Source organism: Anopheles cruzii, chromosome 2, assembly GCF_943734635.1.
Source record: "Anopheles cruzii chromosome 2, idAnoCruzAS_RS32_06, whole genome shotgun sequence".
NCBI classification, from domain to species: Eukaryota; Metazoa; Arthropoda; class Insecta; order Diptera; family Culicidae; genus Anopheles; species Anopheles cruzii.
In genome coordinates, this window is record NC_069144.1 from 56,222,651 (window position 1) to 56,247,949 (window position 25,299).

Genomic DNA, 25,299 nt, shown 5'->3' on the forward strand with positions numbered 1-25,299 from the left:
AAAGTTAGGTTCGCAGTGTCTTAGTAAGGTTCAGTTTCATAAAAACAACATCAACATTTTGACGTTTCGTGTTTTGACGTTTCGTGTTTTGACGTTTAACAAAAGTTAAGATAGCAAATCGCAAATTATGTTTAATTATTATAATAGACGCTTGGTTCCGCAGAGTCCGTGAATGAGTCGTTTTAGAGCTGGACCAAGGAAAGGATTGATTTCATACGCATTTTTCCGCACAGAAAACGCCTCCATCCTGTGCTCGGAAGTCCTCCTGCGCGTGTTTGTTTACGGATGAAATTTCGGTGTCCCATCGTGCGGATGCCCCGTCCCCGTCTCGTGGTGCCCCGTGCGTAATTTCCCACTTTTCGCTGCGTAAATCAGAGTGTGTTGCGTACGCACCCACCGCGACTTCCGCCGAGAAGATGGCCTGACGGCAGCCCGAGTGAACTCCCAGGTTCGAGGTTACTTCGTTCGCAGTGTTGTGTTCCTGTTTTGTTTTCTTGCTTGCTACGACCGCGACTAGGAAGTTTATGCGAAAGGGCAAAAACCAACACGAGTGTGTGTGTGTGTTTCCCGCAGTGTGTGTTGGTTTGTAAGTCGAATTCTGAGTGTAACGCGAAAACAAAGCTCAACCATCATACAAGCCCAAAGTGTTTAATCCGCGGAAAACGCCTCTCTACCAATAGGAAGGCAATTGTTTCCCCTGTGCGTTGAAATCAGCCGCTTGCGATTAGCCTACTGCGTTTTCATTGTGTTGTGCTGTTCGCTTCTCACAGTGCTTGGCAAGACGGAGTTTACCAAACCCAAGAAAGTGAAGGTGTTTTTATGTACAACATCGTGCCGCTACCACCACCACCCCCCTGCACGGTAGTGCCGCCCGACGGCGACGACGACGACGGTGGCCACAATCATCCCTTCTACAACGAGCAACAACCACAGAGCGCGGCTACGGGCGACGGCACACCACTTCCCAGCACACGATGGCCGACCAGGAATCGGATATGGAGTACTCATCGGACAATGATTACGAGTTTGAGGACTACTACAACTCAGGTACGGACGGCGGCGGGGGGTTCTACATCGTCCACGCCAGGAGCAGGTGGGAAAGGATGAACCCCCGAACGGCGGAGGGCACATTAGAGAGAGGCCGTCTCTCTGGGCACCGGTTCCGGTTGACTGCGGCCACAAACTCTATTCGGGCAAACGCCACAAAAGCACCAAGCAAAGAGAACCACCGTGTGCTGCCCCGTCTGGCCGTCGTAGGTCAGGTTGGCTTCCTGCTCGAGGAAATCAAGACCCCAAAATGAAGAGTTCGTTTTCGTGGTTTTAGTCCTGCTGGGCGACGGGGGGGAATGAGCGGACACACACACCCCACGAAATCGTCACGGTTTGTTAGTTTCGTGTGGCTGCGATCCGTGGGCCGCGCACCACCGGGTCTCCCGGGAAGGCCCTCGCGGTTCTTCTGCTCTCTGCACGCTCCACGGGTTCAGACGGCGGCGTCAATCCGCGTTGGGCTTGGCCGTTGCGCGTCTTTTAACCGTTCCCTTTGCTACTCGAGAGTAAGGGGCCATACCCGACCTGTGCTATGCTGCTATGAACCCACCTTGAGCCGGTGTGGCCCTCGCGGAGGTCAATGGCATTATACTAGAGTGTGGTGCGGTGTGGTACGCGACTGGCGGAATTTTACGCTACCGTGCGTGCGTATCGTCGTCGTGTTAAGAATGGGGTAACGCGACGGAAAATGTTGCATTGCTCGTGGCTTTTGGGTGTGAACTCGCGGTGGTTGCTCACAAAACGGTGGCACGGTTCCAAATACCCTCGAACCAGTGCAGAATTCCGTGCACTTTGTTTCGCCGCCATTCCCATTAATGCATTCCCATGATTACATTTTCCACGGAATGTTTCGCAGGACGATAGTAACTTTAACGATTTCCTGGAACGCATTTGTGAGCATTTTGTACAATACAAAGCTAATATTCGTTTCCAACATCAGTAGGCTTCAATACGCGGAAAGAGAACCGTTTTCGAATGCCCATAGCAACGCGTGTTAAATGTTCGCCGCATAAACGAAACCCCGCGGCTTCGCAGGCAACTTTGATACACTTTGATTGTTACATCTAAATCAACAGTCCCCGGGCTGCCATCAGAAACGACTTCAAAGGATCGCCCAACAAATAGAACAACGCTCAACGCTTTTAACCTTGATATTGACCTAACCACGGCCAAGCGAATGTATACATTTCGGTGGAAATGAACCTTGAGACTATTTTCTTCGCTACAACAACTTGTCATCACGCGCTGACATAATTGCTTCCTCGTGTCACTAGTGCCCGTGATGTGCTCCTAATCGCAGTAACCTTCGTAGCGCTTCTGTTGCTACGGTTAGTCATTAAAAAAGGTCCAAGTAATCTTTCTCTCGCTCTCTCTCTCGCTCGATACGTAACAATCCATTGAAAAGCCGTCAAAAGCACCATTCGGCCACGGTGTTACACTCTTTATTTCAAGGTTGCTCCCCTTGACCGTAGCGCATTCCGAGGCGCTCTAATGACCCAGAGTGATATAATGATTTGGTGTTGGTACACTAAAACCAGGGGGACTTTGGAATCGGTTGTTACCGCACCGCAGGATTATGACCCTGAAACTGCCCACCGTCCGGGAGTGTCCGTTAAAACTCCCAAGAAGCCAGTAAGTTTCGTTTTCAACACGATCATCGTGATCTTCCTGTGGGGCTTCCCCGGGAGAAAGAGCGCACAACCGATTGTGCAAACGCGGGAACTAGGATGTAATGTGCCCATAATGGAAGCACCAGAACGCCACCCCCTTTTCTCCTGTTTCCTCGATCGGAATGATCGCTCTGTGGCCGTGCTTCAAGTCACGTTTCCAACCCGACCGACCCACGGAGCTCGAGAGAAGCAGACTGTAAAGGGGTTAGGGCGATAGTGTAAACACACGTTGTCGAGCCACCAAGATACAGAAGAGGACGATGGACTCTTTGCCATCCCGCTCGAGCACGTGGCCGCACGAGCAGCATCGTCCAGATCCCAACGCAAATCGCCCATCACCATGTGTTGGTACACGCTCCTAAGCATGTGTGCGTGTTTGTATTATGGCCCTTTGGGGGCCGCGCATCGTAAAATCATTGAACTGCGGGAGGTCACCAGACAGCCAGTCAGACAGGCTGTCGCGTCTGATGGCCGGGCAAGCATTATGCCTTCTGTGGCGGTATGGGGGATGCTGCACAACGCAACGCAAAAGAGGACCACTCGATGGCCATACGCTACTGAAGCTCTGTTATCACTTTTCTGGAACAGCCCTCATTTCTTTCTTAGTGTTACGATTCCTTTCCGAAGATGATCGGCGAGAGAAATCGAAAGTTTTGCCCCAAAGCAGCGCAAAAAGAGTGAAAGTTATTCGCTTCGATGATGATTTTCTCCATGGACCATGCGCCAATTATCTAGCACGTCGTCGGAACCGAAGTATGTTAACAGTAACCCTTTTAACGCCACGGCTGTAGAATGACAGCGGACGATTGATGTTCATCACCTGTGTACTGTGTAGAGACAGTACCGATTAGAATCCTCATTATAGCCGGACCGCCTTCCACTGGGTTGATGGTGGGAAGTGAGTCACGGCGTCGGCGGTTAGCAACGCGTTAGCGGGGTTCCTCAGCCAATAAAGTGACGCACACACCCGGTCCAGAAGTAGACGGGTACCGATATCGTTTGAACCGATCCCCAACTTTTTGTGATTCATTCGATTTGTTAGGGTTGGAAAATTCCAACCCCGTCACTACTCAAGCTCTCGGAGGGCAATGCGCATTTTACCGGGAATTGTTTGTGTTATGGTCTAGAATAGAAACGTTTCATCGAAGGTTTTGATTCGCACCGCACGGCACGCACTTCGAGAGGATTCCTGGTTCTTCCCGGTAATTCCGACTCCGGGGGATGTGGTGTTGTGGCAACACCGCACAGTCAGGAGTCTAAATTATTTTATTTCCTGTGCCAATGTGTTATCAGTTTTCGTGAACCGGAAACATATTTTGCGGGCGGATTTCCCCAGAAGCAATGGCTCTGGCTTCTGGGGAATTTCAGTCACCCATCTCTGGGCTAGGAAACAAGTAAAAAAAAACACCGATGCTGGAGAAACAATAGAACCCTTTTGTTAAGGTTTTTGTTAGTTCATTTTCCCGATCAGTAAGTTATAAATAGTTATCGTTAGGATCGGCATCTTGGCTAAGCCTCGCAACGAACTTTCACAGAATGTTTCGTTATAATTGGTCTTCTTTTTATAGAATAGTAATGAACCAGAGACATGCGGAGTATTGTGTAGTAATTCCGAAAGTTTACAAATATTGTTACCGCTTTCATGAATTTCTATCAAAGGAACGGATATGAAGGAACTAATGCGGTTCAAAACGGGATTAAAAACACCACCACCGATACACCACCGATGAGGGTTGATTTCCCAAAAGAGCTCCTAAATTAAATGCTGAAAATCGAAAAGTGAAGTGAGGGTTTGGATCCTTAATCGGGTCTAAAGACTTCGTCCCCGTGGAACACTTGGGTCTGTTTGAACATTTTCTTTTTTTGTTTCGGTTATATTGCTTCCAATTGATCTCTATGAAATGTAACGGATGTTGCCTTTTAACCAAGTTTAGACGAACTGATTAACGTTGGAATCTGCCTCAAAGTTCCACCGGGAAGAGTTCTCTTTGTCAGCACACTGTTGTGCGTCATGCTTGTTTCCCCCAGCAACATGCGAGCGTCACTGTGGTAAGCAAACCGCAAAAAACGTCCACTCCCGAGAGTCCGTTCTGGGAATGCGAAATTTCTTTGACCGAGGATGAAGTCTGCCGCTGACGGCCAGTTTCCTGCAAAATTCCCACGTAAACCAACCGGAAAGCGTCGGAGAGGAAAGGGAGAGACCACACAAAGAACGGCACGGCAGGTTGTGTGCCGTTTCGCGGTTACTTGGTGGTCATCTGAGGCTCGCTCTTTGATGTCTCGGGCAGATTGGGCGCCAGAAATGTGCGACCACACGGAAGAAGCACCTACTTTGGCTCTCTAAAGTCCTGAAAGCTCGCTTTTCGTTCGTGGACCAAACCGAACGAAAAGGGCGTGTTCTATTCTTGTCACAAACCTTGAGGATTCGGAGTCGTCGGAAGCCACATAAATCCAATCATCCGGTTTGAGCGCTGTGCCGTGTGCGCCACCAAACAACACCGTAATGGCATTTGACCATCATTGCATAACCTGTGTGGCGGCGACGGTGGCCGCTCTCGTGAAGCCCAACACACTTACCGACGCGGTTCCCTCCTCGTTATGCGGCGCGGAACACATAACACGAGCCCGCCGCGGGCCAAAGGTGGCAGCGCCAATAAAAGTGCGCACTTTTGCGAGACGACGAGGGCCGCTCTCTCGTTGAGGACCTTCCTGTCGCTATTAACGTGTGGCATTTACAGAGCGAGAGCTTTGTCGTCGTTGGCGTAACTGGATGAATTTATCTACGTGTCCTGTGCCGCTACTTCACGGCTTGGACGCTCCGCCGTTATGCTAATGGCCGTCCACTATCGTGCCTAGAAATGGGTTTTTATTTTTATGCAGCGGTGCTTACCGTCTTGTGGCACGTGTATCGCAAGGATGTGTGGCGCTCGCTCGGTGACAGTATTTGGCGCAGTTCCGGCACAGGAGAATTCGAACTGCTGCAGGCCGTCGACTGTTAATTGGCGTACCGGCGAATGTTTATTGGTTCGGTAGCGTTCGGCACGCGGAGTTAATGAGGAACGTAATTTAGATTAAGGACCGGTGCGGCATTTTAATGATCCACGAGCCTGGATGCTGCTGCAACATGACCCTTCGCCGTTCCGGTTCAAAGTCCGGTAAGGTACGAGATTGTTCGGGTCCTATGTTTTGCAATATTGATAAGAGTTCCGGAGCAGATCGAACCAGAAGAGGACATTAACAGGCAGCGATAAGAGATATTTAATTCACCCTCGTCTGCGGCCAAACCTCGAGATGAGTCCCGCGAAACATCGCGCCCCCCGGCAATGGAACGTCTCGCGTGGCCTTCCTCGGATAAGCGAACCCCGGTCGCCACCCGCGTGTGTGTGTGCGCGGTTGTCCCCGAGACGATCAAGGATCTCTAACGACGATCGCGCGTGGGGTGTGAGAAAAGCGCGCGAAGGCCCCCCGTCAAGATCGTGCCGCGGCGAAACTGGTTCTGTGTGCTCTCGCGCGGAGATGCTGATGCTGACAAATTTCGCAACCTTCGAGCACATGGCGGCGTTCGGATTTAGCTGTTAGCTGATCGCCACAGCAATATATTTATTAATGACGATCTCTCTCTCTCTCTCTCCCTCTCGCTGTTCCGTTGAAGGTGAAGACTGCGATATCGAGCAGATCGACCCGAAGCGTGCCGATCCGGAGTACTTCGTGTACGAGTGTCTGAACGTGGAGGAGGTCGAGAAGCTGATGAACGAGCCGGTCGAGAAGCTGAGCACCCAGCTGCAGATAACGCCATCGCTGGCCAAGGTGCTGCTACACGAGACGCGCTGGGACACGGCGGAAGTGATCGAACGGTATCGGAACAATGCTTCACATCTGCTGGTGAGTGCCCGCATCAAGGCGGCGCCTCCACCGGTGCCGACCCCGCTGGTGGTTCATCACGCCGTACCGTCCACCTCATCATCGGGGGGCACCATCACCGGACCCAACTTTCTCGTACCTTCGGCGTCGTCCGCGTTTGCCGCGACCTCTGCTGCTGCGGCGGCGGCGGCGGCGGCGGGGTCAAGCGGGAGCAGCAAATCCCATCAGCAGCAGCAGCAGCACCAGTACCATCATCATCAGTTGGTGCAACTCGAAACGACCGGTAGTACCGCGACGACCACAACGACGACGACGACGACGGCGGCGGCGGTGGCGAGCACCACCGCCACCAACGTCAGCGGCGGTTACCGGACGCAGCTCTGTCCGGTTTGTGTGACGGTGCAGATGACCGACAAGTTCCACCGGCTGTCCTGCGCGCACTCGTTCTGCCGCGACTGCTGGGCGATGCACTTCGAGATCCAGATCGGTCAGGGCATCTCGACGCAGATCGAGTGCATGGAGCAGCGGTGCGACGTGCGCGTCCCGGAGGACCTGGTGCTGAATCTGCTCAACCGGCCGGTGCTGCGCGACAAGTACCAGCAGTTCGCGTTCGCCGACTACGTAAAATCGCACCCGGAGCTACGCTTTTGTCCCGGGCCCAACTGCCAGGTACGCCGAGAGGCAACCTTTGCCTGCTTCCGCCTGTCGATATTAGGATGCGGTTTGACCTTTTTGTCGTCGAACCGGATCTAAAGTTTCGCACAGACAACTGATAAAGAGTGACCTTTCGTTCTATTTTTAACGCTTTTAAGACGCGACATTCTAAGGATCACGGCATTCTAGGAACGTCTGCTTTGATTCCGTAATACAGCAACATATTTTCACACCGAACCGGTTGTAATCGGGCCAACTGATGAAAAATGAAGCGCATCGGTTTATTAGAATGCCCAAGCCTTCCAGATCGCAATTAAATACGCTTGTTAGATTTTCCAATGTCCTCTGCGTCACCGTTCGTTCGCGGTACTTTTTCATCATTCACTTGAAGTGTACTAAATGCTCAATGCGGTCAGTTAATGTGAGCTCTTCTTCTGGCCCCCCCCAGATTATCATCCGCAGCCAGGACATTAGTCCGAAGAAGGCGTGCTGTAAGGTGTGCAAGACGATGTTCTGCTTCCGGTGCGGTACCGACTACCATGCGCCCACCGACTGCCAGATTATCCGCAAGTGGTTGACCAAGTGTGCGGACGACAGCGAGACGGCCAACTACATCAGTGCGCACACGAAGGACTGCCCCAAGTGTCACATCTGCATCGAGAAGAACGGTGGCTGCAATCACATGCAGTGCTTCAACTGCAAGCACGACTTCTGCTGGATGTGCTTGGGCGACTGGAAGGCGCACGGGTCCGAGTACTACGAGTGTTCACGGTACAAGGAGAACCCCAACATTGCCCACGAGTCCGTTCACGCGCAGGTAAGGACCGGGGTGCTCCAGATGTGCGGCCTGCATCCTCACCCGTTCTTTGTCCCCACGACAGGCACGGGAAGCGCTGAAGAAGTACCTGCATTACTACGAGCGATGGGAAAACCATTCAAAGTCGCTGCAACTCGAACAGCAAACGCTCGATCGGATGAAGACGCGCATCAACGAGAAGGTGATGAAGGGTCTCGGCACGTGGATCGACTGGCAGCATCTGTTCGATGCGGCCGCCCTGCTCGCCAAGTGCCGCTACACGCTACAGTACACCTACCCGTACGCGTACTACATGGAATCGCGGAAGGAACTGTTCGAGTACCAACAGGTACAGGGTGGCCCCGCCGGGAGCCCCTCTTCTACGGTTTGCCTTAATGACCTCTTGTTGTTCTATAATCCCCATCGCCCCGTCCTAGGCCCAACTGGAGGCAGAAATCGAGAACCTTTCGTGGAAGGTCGAACGGGCGGAAACGACCGATCGGGGCGAGCTGGAAAACCAGATGGACATCGCCGAGAAGCGGCGTACGACCCTGCTGAAGGACTTCTTCCCAAACGAAGCGTAATGCGCGCGTGGAGTGCGCGTGGATGATGATGAAGATGATGAACGAAAAAAGTAGTCCTCCTTTGCGCGCGCGGCCAAACGCAACGCAACGCAACGATACAGATCGGAAGGACGAAAAGAAGCTACTACCAGATAATAAAGACAAACGATCTTCAATGCAATTGTGAAACTATTAGTGAATAGGATAGTGTGTAACGTTAAGCGAAGCATATATTACCATTACTGGCGCGCGCCCCGAGAGACGGCCCCACGCACCACCACATCCTTTGGGGGACACACGGTGTTGATACAGCGGCAAAGGCAATATTAATGTTCGATGTAAATGCGACGTGTTTTGCGGCGCGGGAATTGTCAACGTGTCCCGCGACAGCTAGCAGGGAGCATTAACACTAGAGCGCACTCAAGAGTGAAATCACGTACTACTCGTCTAGAGCTAAGCGTTAGGGAATAAGGAGATTAGACGCCAGACAGCGAGAGAAAGCTAGCTGAGGGGACGGATAAGAAGAATTAGGCAAAGGAGGATATATCGGAAGCAGCTTGTGGCCCGCTCTGACCAGTCAAGGCCCGCACTTGCTTGATGCGCGTCCACTAGCCCACCACACATCAGCGTTCAGCTAGTTTGTAGATAATCGAACTGAATTACGATGCTAAGCTTACCGAGTCACCGAGAGAGGCGAGAAGCGAAACCTAATAGCGCATATGATAATTGCGAACGCAACGAGAACACAAGAAAAGAGGAGAGAAATAAAAATACATTTCTGCAATAATTCCGCCGGGCGGTAGAGTGTGAATTACTTTCATCCGAAAGGAATCCGAAACCCTATTGAGGAGGTTCTTGGGGACATGCAAATATGTTTGATTCCCTTGATAAAAAAATACTACTTTTGGAACTTTTTTATAAGCGTTTCACTAAGTATGTTGTTTTTTTCTTTTATTCATTGTGTTGATTCTATACATCATCATCATCGGCATCGTTTATAGTCATTCATCGTAATAGTAGTAATTATAATCATTATATGCATAATAATAATAATAATAATAATAGGAAGGCGCGCACGGCGCTCCGCGTTTTGGGGGGACAGATAAATTTATCGGAAACAAAAACTTTTCAACTTCGAAAACGTTTGGATACTGAAATCTAAATAATACGTCACTTTCTGAGGGGCTTCCGGAAGCACCACGAACAGAAAACCGGGAAGAAAGATGCTTCCGCGCTACAAACGGGATGATGTAGAACAATGCGATATGCCACGGTAGAGCCGGGGACGCGCTTTCTAATATTAAGTCACAAACTTAACCTTTCTCTCTCTCTCTCTCTCTCTTCGTCTCACTTCCTGTTTTACCCTCTCTTTCTAAGCCAATCGGAAGCGCTGAGGCACTAGCAGCAGCCCTACGATAATAGTGCTGCACACTAGGTGCACAAGGTGAACCCGCCCAATAAACTGCGTAACGTAAACAAAAGGGGGGGTTGGCGAAACAGGGCATAAATCTATATAGACGAAGAAAACTATTATCAATGGGAACACACTGTCCGTTGGTTTGGTTGGTGGTTTGTGCAACAGAAACAAATTCACCATCTTGCATCGCGTAACCGATCTCTTTTCCTACATCTTCCTAAACGAGCATCACGAGACGACCACTTCCAACATACCCCGTCGTGACAGCTCCTCAGTAGGCGATTTTTCATTTGCGCCAATATCCTTCCGCACATCACACGACACGACGAACCAACAACCAACCATTTACACACATCATTTCAACAGTAACGCACTCTATCTCTCTCCACACACTATATAAACCCTTCTGTCAGCCTTTTTTTTGTGTTGCACAAACGTACCTTTCAAATTCATTTTTCCAATAATGTAGCAGCCTTTTTCTGATATCTTCTCCCTTGTTTCTCGAATCGCACATTCACACACAACAAGTGCCCCAGCTTAACCCCATTCGGTCTGATACATCGTACTTGTGTAGAGTTAGTGGCTGGTAGTAGGCGGCTTCGAGAATATGCTACGGTTGCGCGCTGGGCAATTATGTGGGTTTACTTTCGTTTTAGAGCCCTTCCTTTTAACTGTATTCGGGGGTTTTATAAACTACTTTTGCGACACTGTTTCTGGTTTACCATAATTTGATGACTGCGGGGACCACACACTTGCTTTCTACAGTTGCTATGCTGCCATTATGCTCTCTCTGTCCTCTGTCGTCGCGTTCACCTCTCAAGTGCCACTTTCACGTTGCAATCTTGTCGTGGTTTACTAGATCCGTAAATAGATTTTGTTGGCTAGAAAAAGTACAAATTGGGGCCTGCTAGTGCTGCGACCCCGCCTCCTCTGGTGGTGAGTGTAATGTGTTTGAGAACGTGTTTCGTTCACTTTTCCGTTTCAATGTAACACAAAATTTCAACATACCCTTTTTGCCGGTGGCAAATTACAATGCTTTGCTGGGTTGGTATGCTGGGTTATGAATGTTTTCCACAATTGCTAATGTATTTGCTACTTTTGATTTCCATTTATGCTGCTCTTCTTCGCTTACCAAGTCTTTTTACACCACCCAAGCCACAGTATGTTCTGAGTATTCCGCGATCGGTTTGTGGCCAGGATTTGCTTCTATCCTGGAGCTGTGTGTTTTGCATTTTGTTGGGCGTTTTTCTTGTGGAATTTATTGTGTGCACATTAATCCAGTTTCAAAACACACACGGTACTTTAGTTCATTAACTGTTCTATTCGCGTATAGTATCAATCGTCACAGCGTCTTTGCTAAAGTGAGGTTTTACAATGTGTTGTTGTGCATTGCTTCCGATGCCGCATCATGGTTGCTTTGTTTTGGATAAGTAATGTGCTTTTGCTCGGGTTCGTGGGTAGGTCCCTGTGACCTAATACTCTCCTGGATCGTGGAAGCACTTAATATACAAACACACACAGGCACACACAGACACACACACACATCAATAACCTAGTTATATGAGTGATCTTTACGTTACGTTTTCATTCTATTTTACTCTCTCCGTGTGTGTTGCTACCGTTCGGCGTCGCCTTACTCTAGCATCTCTCTAGCAGCATTTATGTGTACGACGACTAAGGGTTTACAATTAGGCTTGCCCCAAATCGGTTTGGATGTTCTCCCGCCGGCCCAGTCAAAAGCCATCCCCAATTGTGGGCGCAACCGGGTCTTGACCGGGGGTGTCCGTCCTAATAGCTAAGAGGTTAAAATGTACTTTCTGCAACAATTTTGCAGCCTCCACACGATCATTGTGTTTCACCACCAAACACTCTTAGTATGCGTTGAACCACGTAGCGTAGTAGCGTTCCTTGCCTTGCCGTCTTACTAGAGAATGATCATTCCGTTTTCCTGCTTCATACCACACAGCGCGGTTCCGTCGTATTTGACCTCTACAGGTTGCGGATATGTGAAAAAGCGCTTTTTGGAAGTTCTGTGCTCGTCCGTCCGGTTATCACAATGCAGATGTTATGTCGCAACACACTTTATGTCAATCATACCAGTGTTCGCGCGACACAGAGTCTACAGGCTCGGCAGTAAATGCAGCAAAACAGCAGGATTGTGTTAATTGAAAATAAACAGACTTTAGATATCTTTTCCCCAAGTTCATTCCTGAGTCCTGAGTGTGAACAAACACATTCGTGACGGTCATTCGAATCTGTCCGTTGCAACAGACAACATAAATAACAATGATTTACACAATAGGTTCGGTCACCGAGGTCCGTTTATCAAGAACGGGCCGCAAGCAGTCGACCACAGAACCAATTTGTATCAATGGCATATTTGGAAGACACGCACGCGAGAAAATCGCCCGATCGCTCGCGATCGTGTGATCGTACCAAAAACATTGCAATCATCGCAATTTTTTGGCGCAAAGCGCAAACGAACGGAACACGTGGCACGCGCACCCGCACACACACACACACACACTAAAGGCACCCCTGTTTCGCTTTCCTCTACACACGCTCCTTGCAGGAGAAATTATATACCGTTTCAGTTCTGGCTTTACTTACGCTTACACCCTAGCCCCTATCTATTGCTACGTCATCCGACTACACGCGTGTGACGCGTCCCCCGTGAATTGCCATCCCTAGTATACTAAATCGACTGTTGCGCGCCCTGGCCAAGATTCGATACAAACGCGCTTTTGTTTTTCTCCTGAGTTTGGCCATCGTTTGGGCGCAAGGACGCCGGCCACGTCGCCCCTGTATCGCGCCCCGCACACACCTTTTCTTTAACACGTGCGCGCGCGGAAAGGTGTTTTGGTTTGTCTTCTAGTAGAGCTGAGCTTCTTTTCTATATGCTTGTTTAAAACTATCTTTTGCAGTCTCTACTGTGCACAGATACACGTTGTTCTACACAACCATGTCCATCCGCGATTCCATTCGGTACCGTTCCCTCTCCGGAGAGACTCGAACAATGTGGTGTGTTCATTCTGACCCCCGCGGGGTTCGGATTCGGGAAAAGTGCAGCCGCGAGTTTGCGCGCTTGTGTGGTAGCCTTGGTACAGCTCCGTGATATATCACAATGTCTCCCGGAGAGTAACACGACGGAACAAAAACCAACGAGACTGACAGAAACCGCGATACAGAGATCAACAGTGATGATACCTGACACCCCTATGTGCGTGACTGTTTCCTATTGGCCGAGAGGGAGAGAGAGATATTGTATCACAGTCCCTCTGCGTCTCTCTGGCGGGTATTTTGATTGAAGCGAGCTTAGCCTATTCACGATCATACACGATCATGATGCTCGACAGCCAAGAGCACGCTCCGGGTAGTATTTCGAGAAGGGGGATTGATAAAATAAGCCCAAAGAGACGCACTAAATAGTGTGTTGTGTGTTTGTTTATGTTATTACATATCACAACTGCTGCCATTACCATTTTACGATGATCTTTTGCGCAGAAAAACAAAACAATAGCTAACAAGCAATACGGAGGACGCCGGTACGGGTCTACCGCGCTTCCACGGTATGGGTCTACCGCGATCCTTCCGTTACATTCACAACTACACTTAAAAAAGGGCTCTTCATTGCTTCTAAAGTCTCCCTTTTCTCTCTCTATCTCGCTTCTTAACTAGACGTTTTTGCTTGACGGTATCTTTCTGCTGTTCACTCTGCGGAGCCGCTTCACCTGATTTGAATTTAAAGCGTACAACATACGCGAAATCCCTAAATATATACTACTCCGCACGTTATGACTGCTAAACTATACACACTGTGCGTAGTGAGACCTCCTAAACAACTAGAACATAATAATATGTTTGCAGTTTTAGATGCTCCGTCGCTCCGTCCTCTTCTCCCCCTGGGGGGGACAACAGCTCGCCCAAGGGTTTCCAGCCTTGGCGCACCCGCGATCATTCATCTGAGGTGACAAAAAAAAACTAGAATAAAAACAGCACCTCGTCGGTCGTCGACTGTCTCCTGAGTATTAGACTTGATCTTCGCCACCTTTGCTTCGCCCTAGCTTAAACATCGCAGCTTGCTCCTGGTTCACTTACCGCAACCATTGGTATTATCGTCCTCCTCGAGTCGCTCGAGCTTCACGATGGGCATCGGTATCGGCGTACCGGTGGCGATCGCCGCCGACGTCGCCGATGAGAGCAACGCGGAGGAGTGCCTCGTGCCAGGGGCTGCCGCACCGAGTGGTGCCGCTCCCCTGCACTCGCTCCATTATGTGCTGTGGTTGTTGTTGAACGTCGGAATGTGGAACAGCGGCGACAGGATTTTGTGTGACAGATTCGGCAGGTGTGTGATGTGCGGATGGTGGAAGTTGACCTGGTGGTGCAGATCGACGGCCGTCGCCCCGGCATGCTCCTGGCCCGGGTGGTGCGGCAGATGGGTGGTGATCAGATGGTGCGACAGCTGCTGCTGCAGGTGGATCGGCAGGTTGTGCTGTTGCTGGAGCACCAAATGCTGTTGCTGCTGCTGCTGCTGCTGCTGTGTGGCCTGCTGCTGGTGAGAGCTGCCGACGGGCGAAAGTTGCTGATGGGTAATAACTTGCTGTTGCTGCTGTTGCTGTTGCTGCTGTTGCTGTTGCTGCTGCTGTTGTTGATGTGCCTGTTGCACGTGTGCGTGCGTGTGCTGCGTGAGCACACCGGGCGGAGTGTGCTGCTGCTGGGCGTGCGGATGGACGGTGGGTAATCCGCCCGCGATGAGGATACCACCGTTGGCGGTCACGTGACTAGCGGCGTGCGCTGCGTGTACCGAGTTCGCCAGCGAGTGTGCGGTCACGTTCGAGCCGATCGACGATGAAATGACCGACGTTAGAATGGCCGACGGAAGATGCATTTGACTGGTGACTGGTGCCGGTGGGGCTGGCGAAGGGGCTAGTAACTGGTGCTGGCTAACGTTTAGCGCTACAACACCACCGTTGGCGATAATATGCTGCTGCTGTTGTTGCTGTTGCTGGAGGCCCGAATTGGAACTACCGTCGATGTCGACCTCGCTCTTGATGCTCTCCAGTTTCACATTGTGCTGAACGGTGTTATTCATATCACATTGTTTCGTGTGGCGCACAAACTCGATGATGTCCTCGAACTGCATCTTACAGGTTTGGCAATTGTACAGGACGCTGCGTGCGAAGAAAGTAACACCCGAAAGGGCGGGGATTAAAACATTGCCATCATCCGACCCTGGTCCGTGTCCGCCCCTCGGTCGCTCGTTAGTACAGTATCAGTATGAACCAAACTAAAAGAGGTCATCACCATTCGATAGGGGACGTTGTGAAGGTTTTCATCATGGTAAGGGGAGCGATACTCGACTCGGTCACTCATTGCGGGGGGTTTACTTACACCGTCACTTGACCATTTTGCTGCTCCTGCTTCAGTGCCTGCTTCTGGTGCACGAGCAGGTGCTTCTTGAGGTTGGAATACTGCGAGTAGGACTTGGTGCAGAGTGGACACGTGTGCGGCCGGATACCCAGGTGCACCATCTCATGCTTCTTCAGATTGGCACGTTGCGAGAAAGCCTTATCACAGCTGTTGCATTTGAATGGTTTTTCTCCTACGTGGCGAACGGCGAGCGGGAATGGTGAAGAGAACGAAAAAACAAACGGGTCAATGTTAGCGAAAAGGTGCGCAACCTCTCGTCTAGTGCATCGATTAATTCATGCTGGGTGTTAGGAACTGAAAACGGACGAGCATCACATTGATCTACCGAGAATCGAGAATAAATTGGGGCCAAACAAGGAGAGGTGTATCGGAATATTAGAACAAGAAGCTACTATTTCGTTGTTATTCTTAAACATGGAAGTTTATTGAATATACTTTACACTCATAAGAAGGAACGGTGGGGAGGGTTTGTGGGTTAAGGATTAGACCTCGCCAGAGCATAATGATTAATCAGAGCTAAAGCGCTAGAGGCATCGGTCATTTTTTACGGATCTAAAAAGACAGGAATCGCAACAGTAGGGGATGGTAGTAGTAACGAAAGAAACAAGGAAATTTGCGTATTTACCCGTATGGAGCATCTGATGCTTAACCATATTGGCCTGCTGGGCGAACGCTTTGTCGCAGGTGGGACATTTGTACGGTTTGATCCCTGTGTGAACCCCGGCCGGCGGCGTGCAGCATCAGCAATCACACACGGGAACGGGAAGCGGTGATCCCGGTAAAATGATCGGAAAAATACAACGTTTAAAGCACTTTTAGTATGCGTCCGCTTTGGCTGGATGGTGGAGAAGAAGGCAGCAGAAAGGGAAGTGGCTTCAATCACCAAAGCTAATTACCGCTGTGAAGCATCTGATGTTTGACCATGTTCGCGTGCTGGGCGAAGGCTTTTTCGCACACCGAACACTTGTACGGTTTAATTCCTGGGGGCGTGCGCGTTGTGGCGATCAGTGAGTGCCGCGAGGCCATATGGATTGTATGAAAACAGAGCACGGAAGAAAACAAAAACGAATAAAGATCACGCTGCGATCCATAGGGTGGTCTATCTTGTGAAATTCATGTTCAATCTGTCAAACGCCCAGAATTGTTGTCCGAAAACCCAGAGGTCACTAACATGAGCGTTTGAAAAAGTGAAGATGCAGAGCAGAGACAGAAAGAAGAAAGCGAGAAAGAGAATAAAATTGTATTACCCGTATGAAGCATCTCGTGTTTGACCATGTTGGCCTGCTGGGCGAATGCTTTGCCGCAGGTATTGCATTTGTACGGTTTTAAACCTAACAGAGAGACAGAGAGAGAGAGATAGAGAAGGAGGTTCAAATCTTTAATCATCGATCATGTACGGCAGAAGACGGCCGGCAGGCAACGGAACACAGAAAGGATAGAGGGGAGTAGTAGCGGGATAAACAAGAACCGGGGTATGCACATTGCACACAATCTTTTTGGCAAACAAATAAAAAATTAGTTCCGAAATCACTGGTAATCGCTCATTATGATGCTTATTCGTTTTGGTTAAATATGTCTCGTGCGAACACGCACTATCGTTGTTATCCATTCACGTGGCTTCGTAAATTTTGATTGATCGATCGAGAGCGAATGCAGTTGTGCTGCAGCAAATGAATCGATAGTACGATAGTTTGTTTGATCCGTTGCAAAAGGCGTAGGGAAACGAAACAACCACCAAATATGCGATGCGATGATAATTGTGAAAAACATATTACCGGTGTGCAGCATCTGATGTTTGACCATGTTGGCTTGTTGTGCGAACGCCTTATCGCAAGTGCCACATTTGTACGGCTTCAACCCTACGGCGAACGAGTGCATGTCAATTAGTAACGATTTGGTACACCAATCGCTCGCTCCTTCATGGCATACTGCGCTACTCACCGGTGTGCAGCATCTGATGTTTCATCATGTTTGCGTGCTGTGCAAATGCCTTATCACAAGTTGGACATTTGTACGGCTTAATACCTGCAAATGGAGCATTGCGAAAGGCAAAATGAAAACAATAGTAATAATTAAGCTATGGTAAGTGTACAATTAAGTGAATGGTTGATGATATGCATGACATGAGATATGGTGAGGTTGCTGCTCAGAATAATGAATTGAAAGGGTATGTTTCTAACTTTGCTGAACAAAAATGCATGATAATACAAAGAGTTTTCCCTGTTCTGTCATAGCCTATATTGTTTGGGGTCCTAGAAACAACGTCTTAAAGTAATTGTCAATATTGGACAAACGAAATCGAAACTGTACTGAAAGCTCCACTTGAGGACGGTTGGATACGGCACAATGCATTAATATAGGGACGCAGCAAGGAGAATGGATTTACCGGTATGAAGCATCTCGTGTTTGACCATGTTGGCCTGCTGGGCGAAGGCCTTGTCGCAGGTGGAACATTTGTACGGTTTCTCGCCTTTTTTTGTCAGGTTTAAGGACATTCGTGTACCACGCAGCATCGAGGGCAGCATCGGGCACAGCGTTTGGTTTTGTACGACAAAGAGAGGGATAACAATACGGTTCAGTCGAATAACATTGTAATGTTTTGTTTGTTTGCAGTCGTTCCGGAAGGAAAGTATGACACGGACACGGACCGAAACAGGACGTCGCGCGAGTATATGTGTCCGAGCGCGAGCGGAAAAGAGAAAAAAGAGAAAATAACAACCGATCAGTGACGTAGAAAATGCGTTGAACAAATCAGTAACTAACGGACAGAGACAGAGACAGAAGGGTGTGCTAATGAAACGTTGGACATTAATTTTGCCAAAATAGTGAACATAACAGAAAGCACAAAACCTGTGGCTTTTCATATGAATGCGGTTAGTAGGAATGGCGATGGTGATGGCTCGTGAAACGTAATGATGCTACTGATCGTGCCTGGAAAAAGCTTCATAGCTTACCGGTGTGTAACATTTGATGTTTGACCATGTTGGCCTGCTGGGTAAAGGCTTTCTCACAAACTGGACATTTGTATGGCTTAAGTCCTGCAAAAAGGAAGCGGTAATCGGTTTATCGATCAGTAACAGCTTGCTTAGTGATTAAGATGAAAAGCGCGAGAGAGAGAGAGAGAAAGAAAGTTGTTGGTGCAACGGAAGATGATGTCAAGATATAGATAAAAATCGATAAACGTCATAAAGAATTATTGTTTTGCTGGGATACACATAAAAGTAGCAAATTTTAAGAGTGTGCGTTTGCGAAATAGATACGTGAAAATAAATTTAAAACGATCGATTTACCGGTATGTAGCATTTGATGTTTGATCATATTGGCATGTTGAGTGAAAGCCTTTTCGCATACTGGACACTTGTACGGCTTCAGTCCTGTATTTAGGCAGCATTCATTAACAGGAATCAGCGACAGTGCCATAGGTTACCCATGAGACGGCGACAGGTTCGCGCACAATGTGCAAAAAAACAGACAAACAGAAAGGCGATTAGAAGAAAATGAAGAGCTTTGCAACAATCGTCAAACACTACAACATGATTTTAATTTTATTAGCGCCAACAACCAATTCACTTTACGCCAAACCAATTGAACAAAACCATAAGAAACAAAAAATGGAAAAAAATAACAACAAATTACTCTGTTGTCTAACAGGCAAATTAGGGAAATGCGTTAGGAAAGTAAATCATTATGCATGAGCCATAATTAGAGTGTGACAAACAAACAAAAAACGAAATGCAAAGTGTGGTTCAAAAAATGCTTTAGCGAAGAAGGTTGAAGAAGAGATTGGCAGGATAAAAATTTAGCAAACCTGTGTGAAGCATTTGATGTTTGACCATGTTTGCGTGCTGCGAAAACGCTTTCTGGCACACTGGACATTTGTATGGTTTAAGTCCTGCAATTGGAGATTGGTTAGAAGAAGAAAAACGGAAGATAAAGATAGAAAGACCCGTAATTAGTGGCTCGGCGCAACCGTAAACGTGAGATGGTTGTCAACATTTTCAAGTGACATGGACAGAGTACACAAAATCGAGACAAAACCGTACTACTGCTGCCATGGGATGGGTGTTCTAGGAAATTTTAACAGGATCGAAAGAGGATCACAGTTTTAAACAACTAATTCAATTGACGAATATCAAATTTGCTACATAATGATCATGAGGCTACGAGAGGTAGAAGCAACGGATGAACCACTTTTCTCGCCCATTCTCGTCTTGTTCGATGGTCGCGCAAATCGATCCATTCGACTCACCCGTATGAAGTAGTTGATGTTTCAGCATGTTTGCTTGTTGTGTAAAACACTTTTCACAAATGGGACACTTGAACGGTTTCAGTCCTACGAAAGAGACAGACAAACGATCGCAGGGTTAAAATATAGCGGAACTATGTAGTTAGTCAAATCCTTTCCATCATTCGGCGGTTTTGTGTAACATCTCATCTCTCAGAATGAACCAAACTTAACAACGTCATCAATGCGAAATTGTGACCAAACTGTGTATATTGTCATCAGAAGATGTGTGGTTAGAAAATCCGGTCGCCGGGTGATGGAGGGAAGGATTGTGATCCAAACGCGGCTCTAGAGAGCTTACCATTATGAACGAGATCATGTCGTTGAAGGTTGGCTAGTTGAGTGAATCCTTTATTACATATTGGACATACAAAGGGTCCTGCAACGGAAACGATGTCATTACAATACAGAAAAAAACGTTGCCTTAATTAACGAAACTTACGTTCACCGGTGTGTGCCTTAGTGTGTTTCCACATGGAACTATGGCTGGGGAACTCTTTACTACATATTTCACATTTAAACTTGTTCTCCGTCAGGTGCTTAGTCTGATGTTGTTGCATTTCTTCCACCGAATCGAAACGCTTTAAAGGAGAAAACAAGAGGGTCAAATTTAGTACAGTTGAGTGTGTGCTTTTGTTACCGAAAAGGATGTGATGGTGTAAAAAATATGCTTGTTATTATGACTTTCAACCAGACAAAAAAACGATCTTTTCCGACGTGTACGTAAAAAAGCGGTGTAAGGCATTTGACATTATGGGTGTAACTTTTCCACAGGTCCGGAAAATTTTATATCGCAGGATTACGTTCGATAAAATATAGGTACCGGTCAGCTATCCGTGGATAAGTTTAACCTCAACCTGGGCATATTCGATATATTTCTCAAGCTCAGCCAAACAAAAGGAAAAGGATTTAAAAAGATTGTGCGTTCACTTGCGCATGATAAACCTGATCCAGCGCTTTCAACAGAACGGAAAGGCAAGGCAAGGGCTCCGATGAATGGCGTGCAAAGAAGGACGCCGCAACAGGAACAGGTTTGGTATTTTTAATTCCCTTTTCGACACTCTTTTCCCGGCCAGCCAGGTTGGGACGGTTGGTGCACTACACCACCACCATCCAGCTGTCCTCGGGCAAGGGAAGCTCGAGAACGCAAGGATCGGTAAAGGTGTTGCCCCGCCGCGTGTTGTCTCGGGCTTTTTTTACGGAAAGAAACTCGTTCACTGGGTTGAGATTATGCTCCGGCCGCGGATGTGAGGGATCGCTCAAGAAAAATATTTTAAGCAACAACGTACAACAAGAAATGATAAGTATTTTGTGTTATCAGCAGCAACGCAACGTGAAGTGACTCTTTTTTATGATGTTCGTTTTTTACCCACATTGTTTGATTTGAATAAAATTAACCGAATGGCACAAAGACCTAGTTTGGCTCACTCACCTTCCGGCATTGCGGGCATTTTATTTTGTTGAGATTGAAAAGCGTATTGCCCAGAGTAAGTGATAAAGCCAATGTGTGCTTATTGTCACCCAATTGTTCTTGGTTAAGCATCTCGGTACGGGACACCTCGATTCCGCCATCCTCGAATGTACTTTGCTGGAAAAAAAAAACAAAAATAAAACATAAAAATAATTTTTAATCGGTGAGCGAGAGTAAAGTAAGCGACTAAAAATAAACACAAAACGGTGAAGGGGTCGACACGATCACGGCCTGCTGACAATTGAATGGATTGTAAATCAATGTTATGACCACGCAACAGCGAATGGCCAACGTTGATGAATATTCAAAGTTGGTACAACAAATTGTGCATTAAATGGTGGTTCGGGTGGTTGGAAATGTTGTCCAAATATTCTACGACAAATCAACATATTGGTGAGCCACAACTCCGTGTAAGAAAGCATATGCACGGGTCTGCAGAAAACAGGAACTTGAACTATTCTAGATCCGGCCCTTCTTGAATGGCGAAAAAAACAATGAAAAACCTGTATGCAGCGAAAGCGAAAGCCACACGAGATGGGAAATGGAGGTGAAAAGTTCTTCATGAATCGCTTGAAGCCCTAATGCGCCCTGAGCACATAAATTGATCATCCCAAGCGATGGGTTGCTGTGATACGTTCATCTTTTACAAGAGAGCTCATAGGGAATTCGCAGCATCGTTCCATGAACTACCGGGGCCAGTGTTCCGTGCCCCACGGACAGATGCTTAATTCGTTGTCGATCCGTTGGTCATTGCGGAGTATAGCAACTCAACGCAGGTGACGCAGTAGGCGCATCGCGTTGCCCTAGGGTTGACAACGAAAGTTACCGATCGAAGAGGGCGATAGCGAACATAAAACGTGTAGCCAAAACTCGAGCAACAAAACATGAGGTAGTTATTTTTTCATAAATCGCTGCTTGTAAGAAATCAAATTTCCTAACCCCACCAAGAGGGGGGCAAAAACTCACTCTAAACGTGGCGTTTGCATCACACGTTTTTTCTACATTTGCCTCTTTCGCAAATCTGATTCAGCGCTCTCTTTCTCTCTCTCTTGCTATGCCAACCACACCACGCGACTCGCGATCGCGTTTGCCAAAAATTCGCGAATCACAAAGAAGGAGAACACGCAAAAATGGCCGACGAGAAAAACGAGCCATAAAATAGCAAACTAAACCCAGTTAGAGAGCAGAGGGGGGGTTGAGGGGATGAAATGAAAAAAAAAATTAGCTCTCAAAAATTTCGCCAAAAAAATCGCCAACTTCGTGGCTCACCACCACCACGCGTTGCTTGGCCACATTTGCTCTACTCTCCTGATGATGATGATGATGATGGTGGTCAGCCGCGGTCGCGGCCGCGGAGGCCCCGCATACAAGGCAGAGGCGGAAGCAACATGAGCGCCGGGTCCGCGATTTTTTTTTTCCTTTCTCGAGGGGGGGTGCGAGACATAAAAAGGCGAGGTCCACGCGGAGTGCTTCGATTTTTCTGCTCTCTCGCTAGGGATGGATTGGTTTCGAGTTTGGGGTTGCCGAGTTTCTCTGTTGCTCGCGGATTTTTTCGGGGGCCGCGTCTGCTTGCAGTGGAGGTCGCGAATTCGCGAAACCACATTTTCTGCGGCACCCGCACTCTCATATATTCTGTTTCTTTTTTTTTGCACACACGCATAGCACGTACACAGCGAGACACAAACACACGCGTTGCTCGCGGTGTGCGCTTCGGCTGTCGTAACCTATGCTGGCGCTGCCGCTGCCGGCGGGTGTCCCTCATACGAACGCACGCAAATATTCGGCACCCTGTGCTCTGCGATAGGGGTGTGTGATGGTAGGAGCACCCGCCAAATAAATATATACACGTAAAAAAGACCTCTCCGGTCGGCTGTTTCGCGAACACCGCGATAACATAACACCCCGCGCGATCAACCCACCATCATCATGGGCGCCGGTGTGTGTGCGTGCGCGACACGGCGGAACCGGATGAGCACGGCTAGCGCGACACAGACAATGGCGAGCGGCGGGAGAGGCTTTATAGAGATTTTTAGGCCGCATGCTTCGATCGCTCCCGAACCGGAGCGTGACATTCATCCGTCTCCCATCGATCAAATTATTATCCCCAGTAGCCACGGAAGGGTCAAGACGATATCTCCGATGTCTCGGAATGCTACTTACCAGCGGATAGAACATCGTTCGCTGCATTAAGCCACACTCGGGACGGAATTGCCAACACTGGGACACACTGGGATTGGCCGAGGACAGAGGTGGAAACGGGATGCCGTCACAGGTGGAGCACCGCTGGAACTCCGTTCTCGGTCACCGCCGTATCTTGTCCCCTTTGTGTATCGCACGAACTAAGCACCAACACACATATGCACGCGCACGTACACCGAAACCGGGACCGCAAGCAGCCGAAGTCGCGTGTCCTTTCGCCGTTCGGCACCCTTTTCGTGTGCCGCAATTTGTAATGTCCGCACGCGTTCAGAACTGCACCACCCTATTACAATTCCGTGCCTCGGTCACTATCTTTCCTTGGGACACTGCCTCCGGGCCGTGTTGTTTCTCGTGGCGATGGCGGCCCGCCTAAGCGTTTTCACTGCTGGTGTGTGATGTTGGGCTTGCTCCTGCTGCGCCGGGCACAGGATTGGATTAGGAAGGTTCCCTTTCGCAGTCTCTCTCTCTCTCTCTCACACACACACACACACACACACACACACGTCCTCTCTGTCACGCTCGCTCCCTTGGTGGAGAAACAATGGTGGATTTGCTGTTTTGGCGAGATATTGGTTCCACGCGTGTGTTCCGGTTGTCCGGGCGACTGATTAAGACTAAAAAACTTAAAAAACAAAAATGTGACCGCAGATATCGAGAGGAAAACGCAGCACTGCTTTCCTGCGTGTGTTTGTGTGTGTTTCCTGTTCTTTGCTTCTTCTTTGCTTCACTGCTTCTTTTCTGTTTTCGCTTGTTCGCCGCTGTCTAAAACTCGGCTGCGTACGTTGATTGACACAAGTTGGATTTGAAAACCGAAATAATAGTAAAGTAAATTAGTAAAACAGTAAAAATATTTAAAATAATAAACCAATATTATTCTGTTACGTTTTTTCCACTATTTTTCTCTAAGTTTTCGGTCGTGGCGATTCTGCGAATTTAATACTGACACTGCGAATGTGAATTCGCCGTGAATTTGTTCCTTTTTCGCCTTGAGTTTCTTTTTCGCCTGTTTTCCTCTCACGCACACCAATTTATCGCCGGCAATGTGATGTAATTTGTCTATCTGTCAATTGAAGCCTCGCTTTGCTTATCCGGCGTATCGGTCCAAAGAAGGTTTGTTTTTGTGGCCAGTGGCAAGAGAAAAATCAGTTTCACCTGCAAAATGATAGAACAACAAAAGCAACGGATAGAGATGGAAATCACGAGGCAGTTGGATGATCTGGATCGAACGGTGTTGAGGAAAATGCAAGTAAATATCAATCGCTGGACTCATGACGACACAACGGTCTTCTATTACGATTTCGGTTTCTTCCACTAATCAGGCCGATATGCACGACTGTGCTGCAAAATGCTGCAAGGACATGAATTCGTCCATGGACACGGTACAGCAGTGCGTCGAACGATGCTCGGTCCCGGCCCAGCGAGCGCAGCAGCACGTAGAATCGGAGATCAATTCGTTCAACAGCCGGCTGCAACGGTGTGTGATGGATTGTAACGATACGATTAAGGATAGGGTGCGAAAAGAGAAGCCCCGGATACGCAACCATCACTGCTAACGGTTTCTTCCCTTTCTTTGTAGATGGGACCAAGTCCTTCGGAAGGTGATATCGCCAAGTATACGGCCGAATTCGAGCGATGCGCCATAAAGTGTGTGGATAAACATGTGGGAATTTTGCCAAATATGTTCGAGAGCATGCGAAAAGTGCTACAACGCCGATCGTCGTAAGTCGTGGTTTGCCGAGGATCGCAAGTTAGCTGTACATTGTCCCCACCGTTGCGCGGGATCGGTGTGTCTCCCTGTGTATAGCTTTATGCATTTAGTTTCATCTGTTCAGAAACCATGGTAGATGTGCACTAGCGCATCAGCACGCTGCAATAAATGAAAAACGATTCTTCTTGTGTTTGGAGC

General features: G+C 48.4%; 3 protein-coding genes across 5 annotated transcripts; 2 read left to right on the top strand and 1 right to left on the bottom strand.

The window, feature by feature from the left end:
• Positions 1 to 210: 210 nt before the first annotated feature.
• On the top strand, positions 211 to 9,333 carry LOC128267761 (potential E3 ubiquitin-protein ligase ariadne-2). 2 transcript variants are annotated; one of them, XM_053004675.1, is made up of 6 exons: positions 211 to 1,047; positions 6,370 to 6,634; positions 6,866 to 7,247; positions 7,681 to 8,049; positions 8,114 to 8,377; positions 8,466 to 9,333. In XM_053004675.1, exons 1-6 carry the CDS (start codon positions 975 to 977, stop codon positions 8,610 to 8,612), a joined length of 1,500 nt encoding a protein of 499 aa, XP_052860635.1. In that variant the 5' UTR covers positions 211 to 974; the 3' UTR covers positions 8,613 to 9,333. The 2 variants fall into 2 exon arrangements, with proteins under 2 accessions (XP_052860635.1, XP_052860634.1); XM_053004674.1 differs by having other exon boundaries at positions 6,370 to 7,247.
• A 4,945-nt stretch (positions 9,334 to 14,278) lies between these two features.
• On the bottom strand, positions 14,279 to 23,369 carry LOC128267037 (zinc finger protein OZF-like). The gene is made up of 9 exons (XM_053003829.1): positions 23,355 to 23,369; positions 20,166 to 20,304; positions 19,688 to 19,771; positions 17,380 to 17,463; positions 17,214 to 17,297; positions 16,686 to 16,769; positions 15,400 to 15,610; positions 14,666 to 15,179; positions 14,279 to 14,476 (listed from the first exon to the last, which is right to left on the bottom strand). The coding sequence occupies exons 1-9, from the start codon at positions 23,367 to 23,369 to the stop codon at positions 14,279 to 14,281; spliced, it is 1,413 nt and encodes a 470-aa protein (XP_052859789.1).
• A 1,118-nt stretch (positions 23,370 to 24,487) lies between these two features.
• Positions 24,488 to 25,297, top strand: LOC128267774 (protein FAM136A). 2 transcript variants are annotated; one of them, XM_053004693.1, is made up of 3 exons: positions 24,488 to 24,639; positions 24,713 to 24,904; positions 24,970 to 25,297. In XM_053004693.1, exons 1-3 carry the CDS (start codon positions 24,553 to 24,555, stop codon positions 25,114 to 25,116), a joined length of 426 nt encoding a protein of 141 aa, XP_052860653.1. In that variant the 5' UTR covers positions 24,488 to 24,552; the 3' UTR covers positions 25,117 to 25,297. The 2 variants fall into 2 exon arrangements, with proteins under 2 accessions (XP_052860653.1, XP_052860654.1); XM_053004694.1 differs by having other exon boundaries at positions 24,713 to 24,881; positions 24,992 to 25,297.
• Positions 25,298 to 25,299: the final 2 nt, after the last annotated feature.

Coding starts and splice junctions, on each gene's coding strand:
- LOC128267761 (XM_053004674.1), top strand. CDS start 975: ATGGCCGACCAGGAATCGGATATGGAGTACTCATCGGACAATGATTAC. Junction 1,048..6,369: donor TGAGGACTACTACAACTCAG/GTACGGACGGCG, acceptor GTTCCGTTGAAG/GTGAAGACTGCGATATCGAG. Junction 8,378..8,465: donor AACTGTTCGAGTACCAACAG/GTACAGGGTGGC, acceptor GCCCCGTCCTAG/GCCCAACTGGAGGCAGAAAT.
- LOC128267774 (XM_053004693.1), top strand. CDS start 24,553: ATGATAGAACAACAAAAGCAACGGATAGAGATGGAAATCACGAGGCAG. Junction 24,640..24,712: donor CGGTGTTGAGGAAAATGCAA/GTAAATATCAAT, acceptor TCCACTAATCAG/GCCGATATGCACGACTGTGC. Junction 24,905..24,969: donor ACGATACGATTAAGGATAGG/GTGCGAAAAGAG, acceptor CTTTCTTTGTAG/ATGGGACCAAGTCCTTCGGA.
- LOC128267037 (XM_053003829.1), bottom strand. Junction 19,772..20,165: donor TAAGGCACACACCGGTGAAC/GTAAGTTTCGTT, acceptor TCTCTTTCGTAG/GACTGAAACCGTTCAAGTGT. Junction 16,770..17,213: donor ACATCAGATGCTGCACACCG/GTAATATGTTTT, acceptor TCTCTCTGTTAG/GTTTAAAACCGTACAAATGC.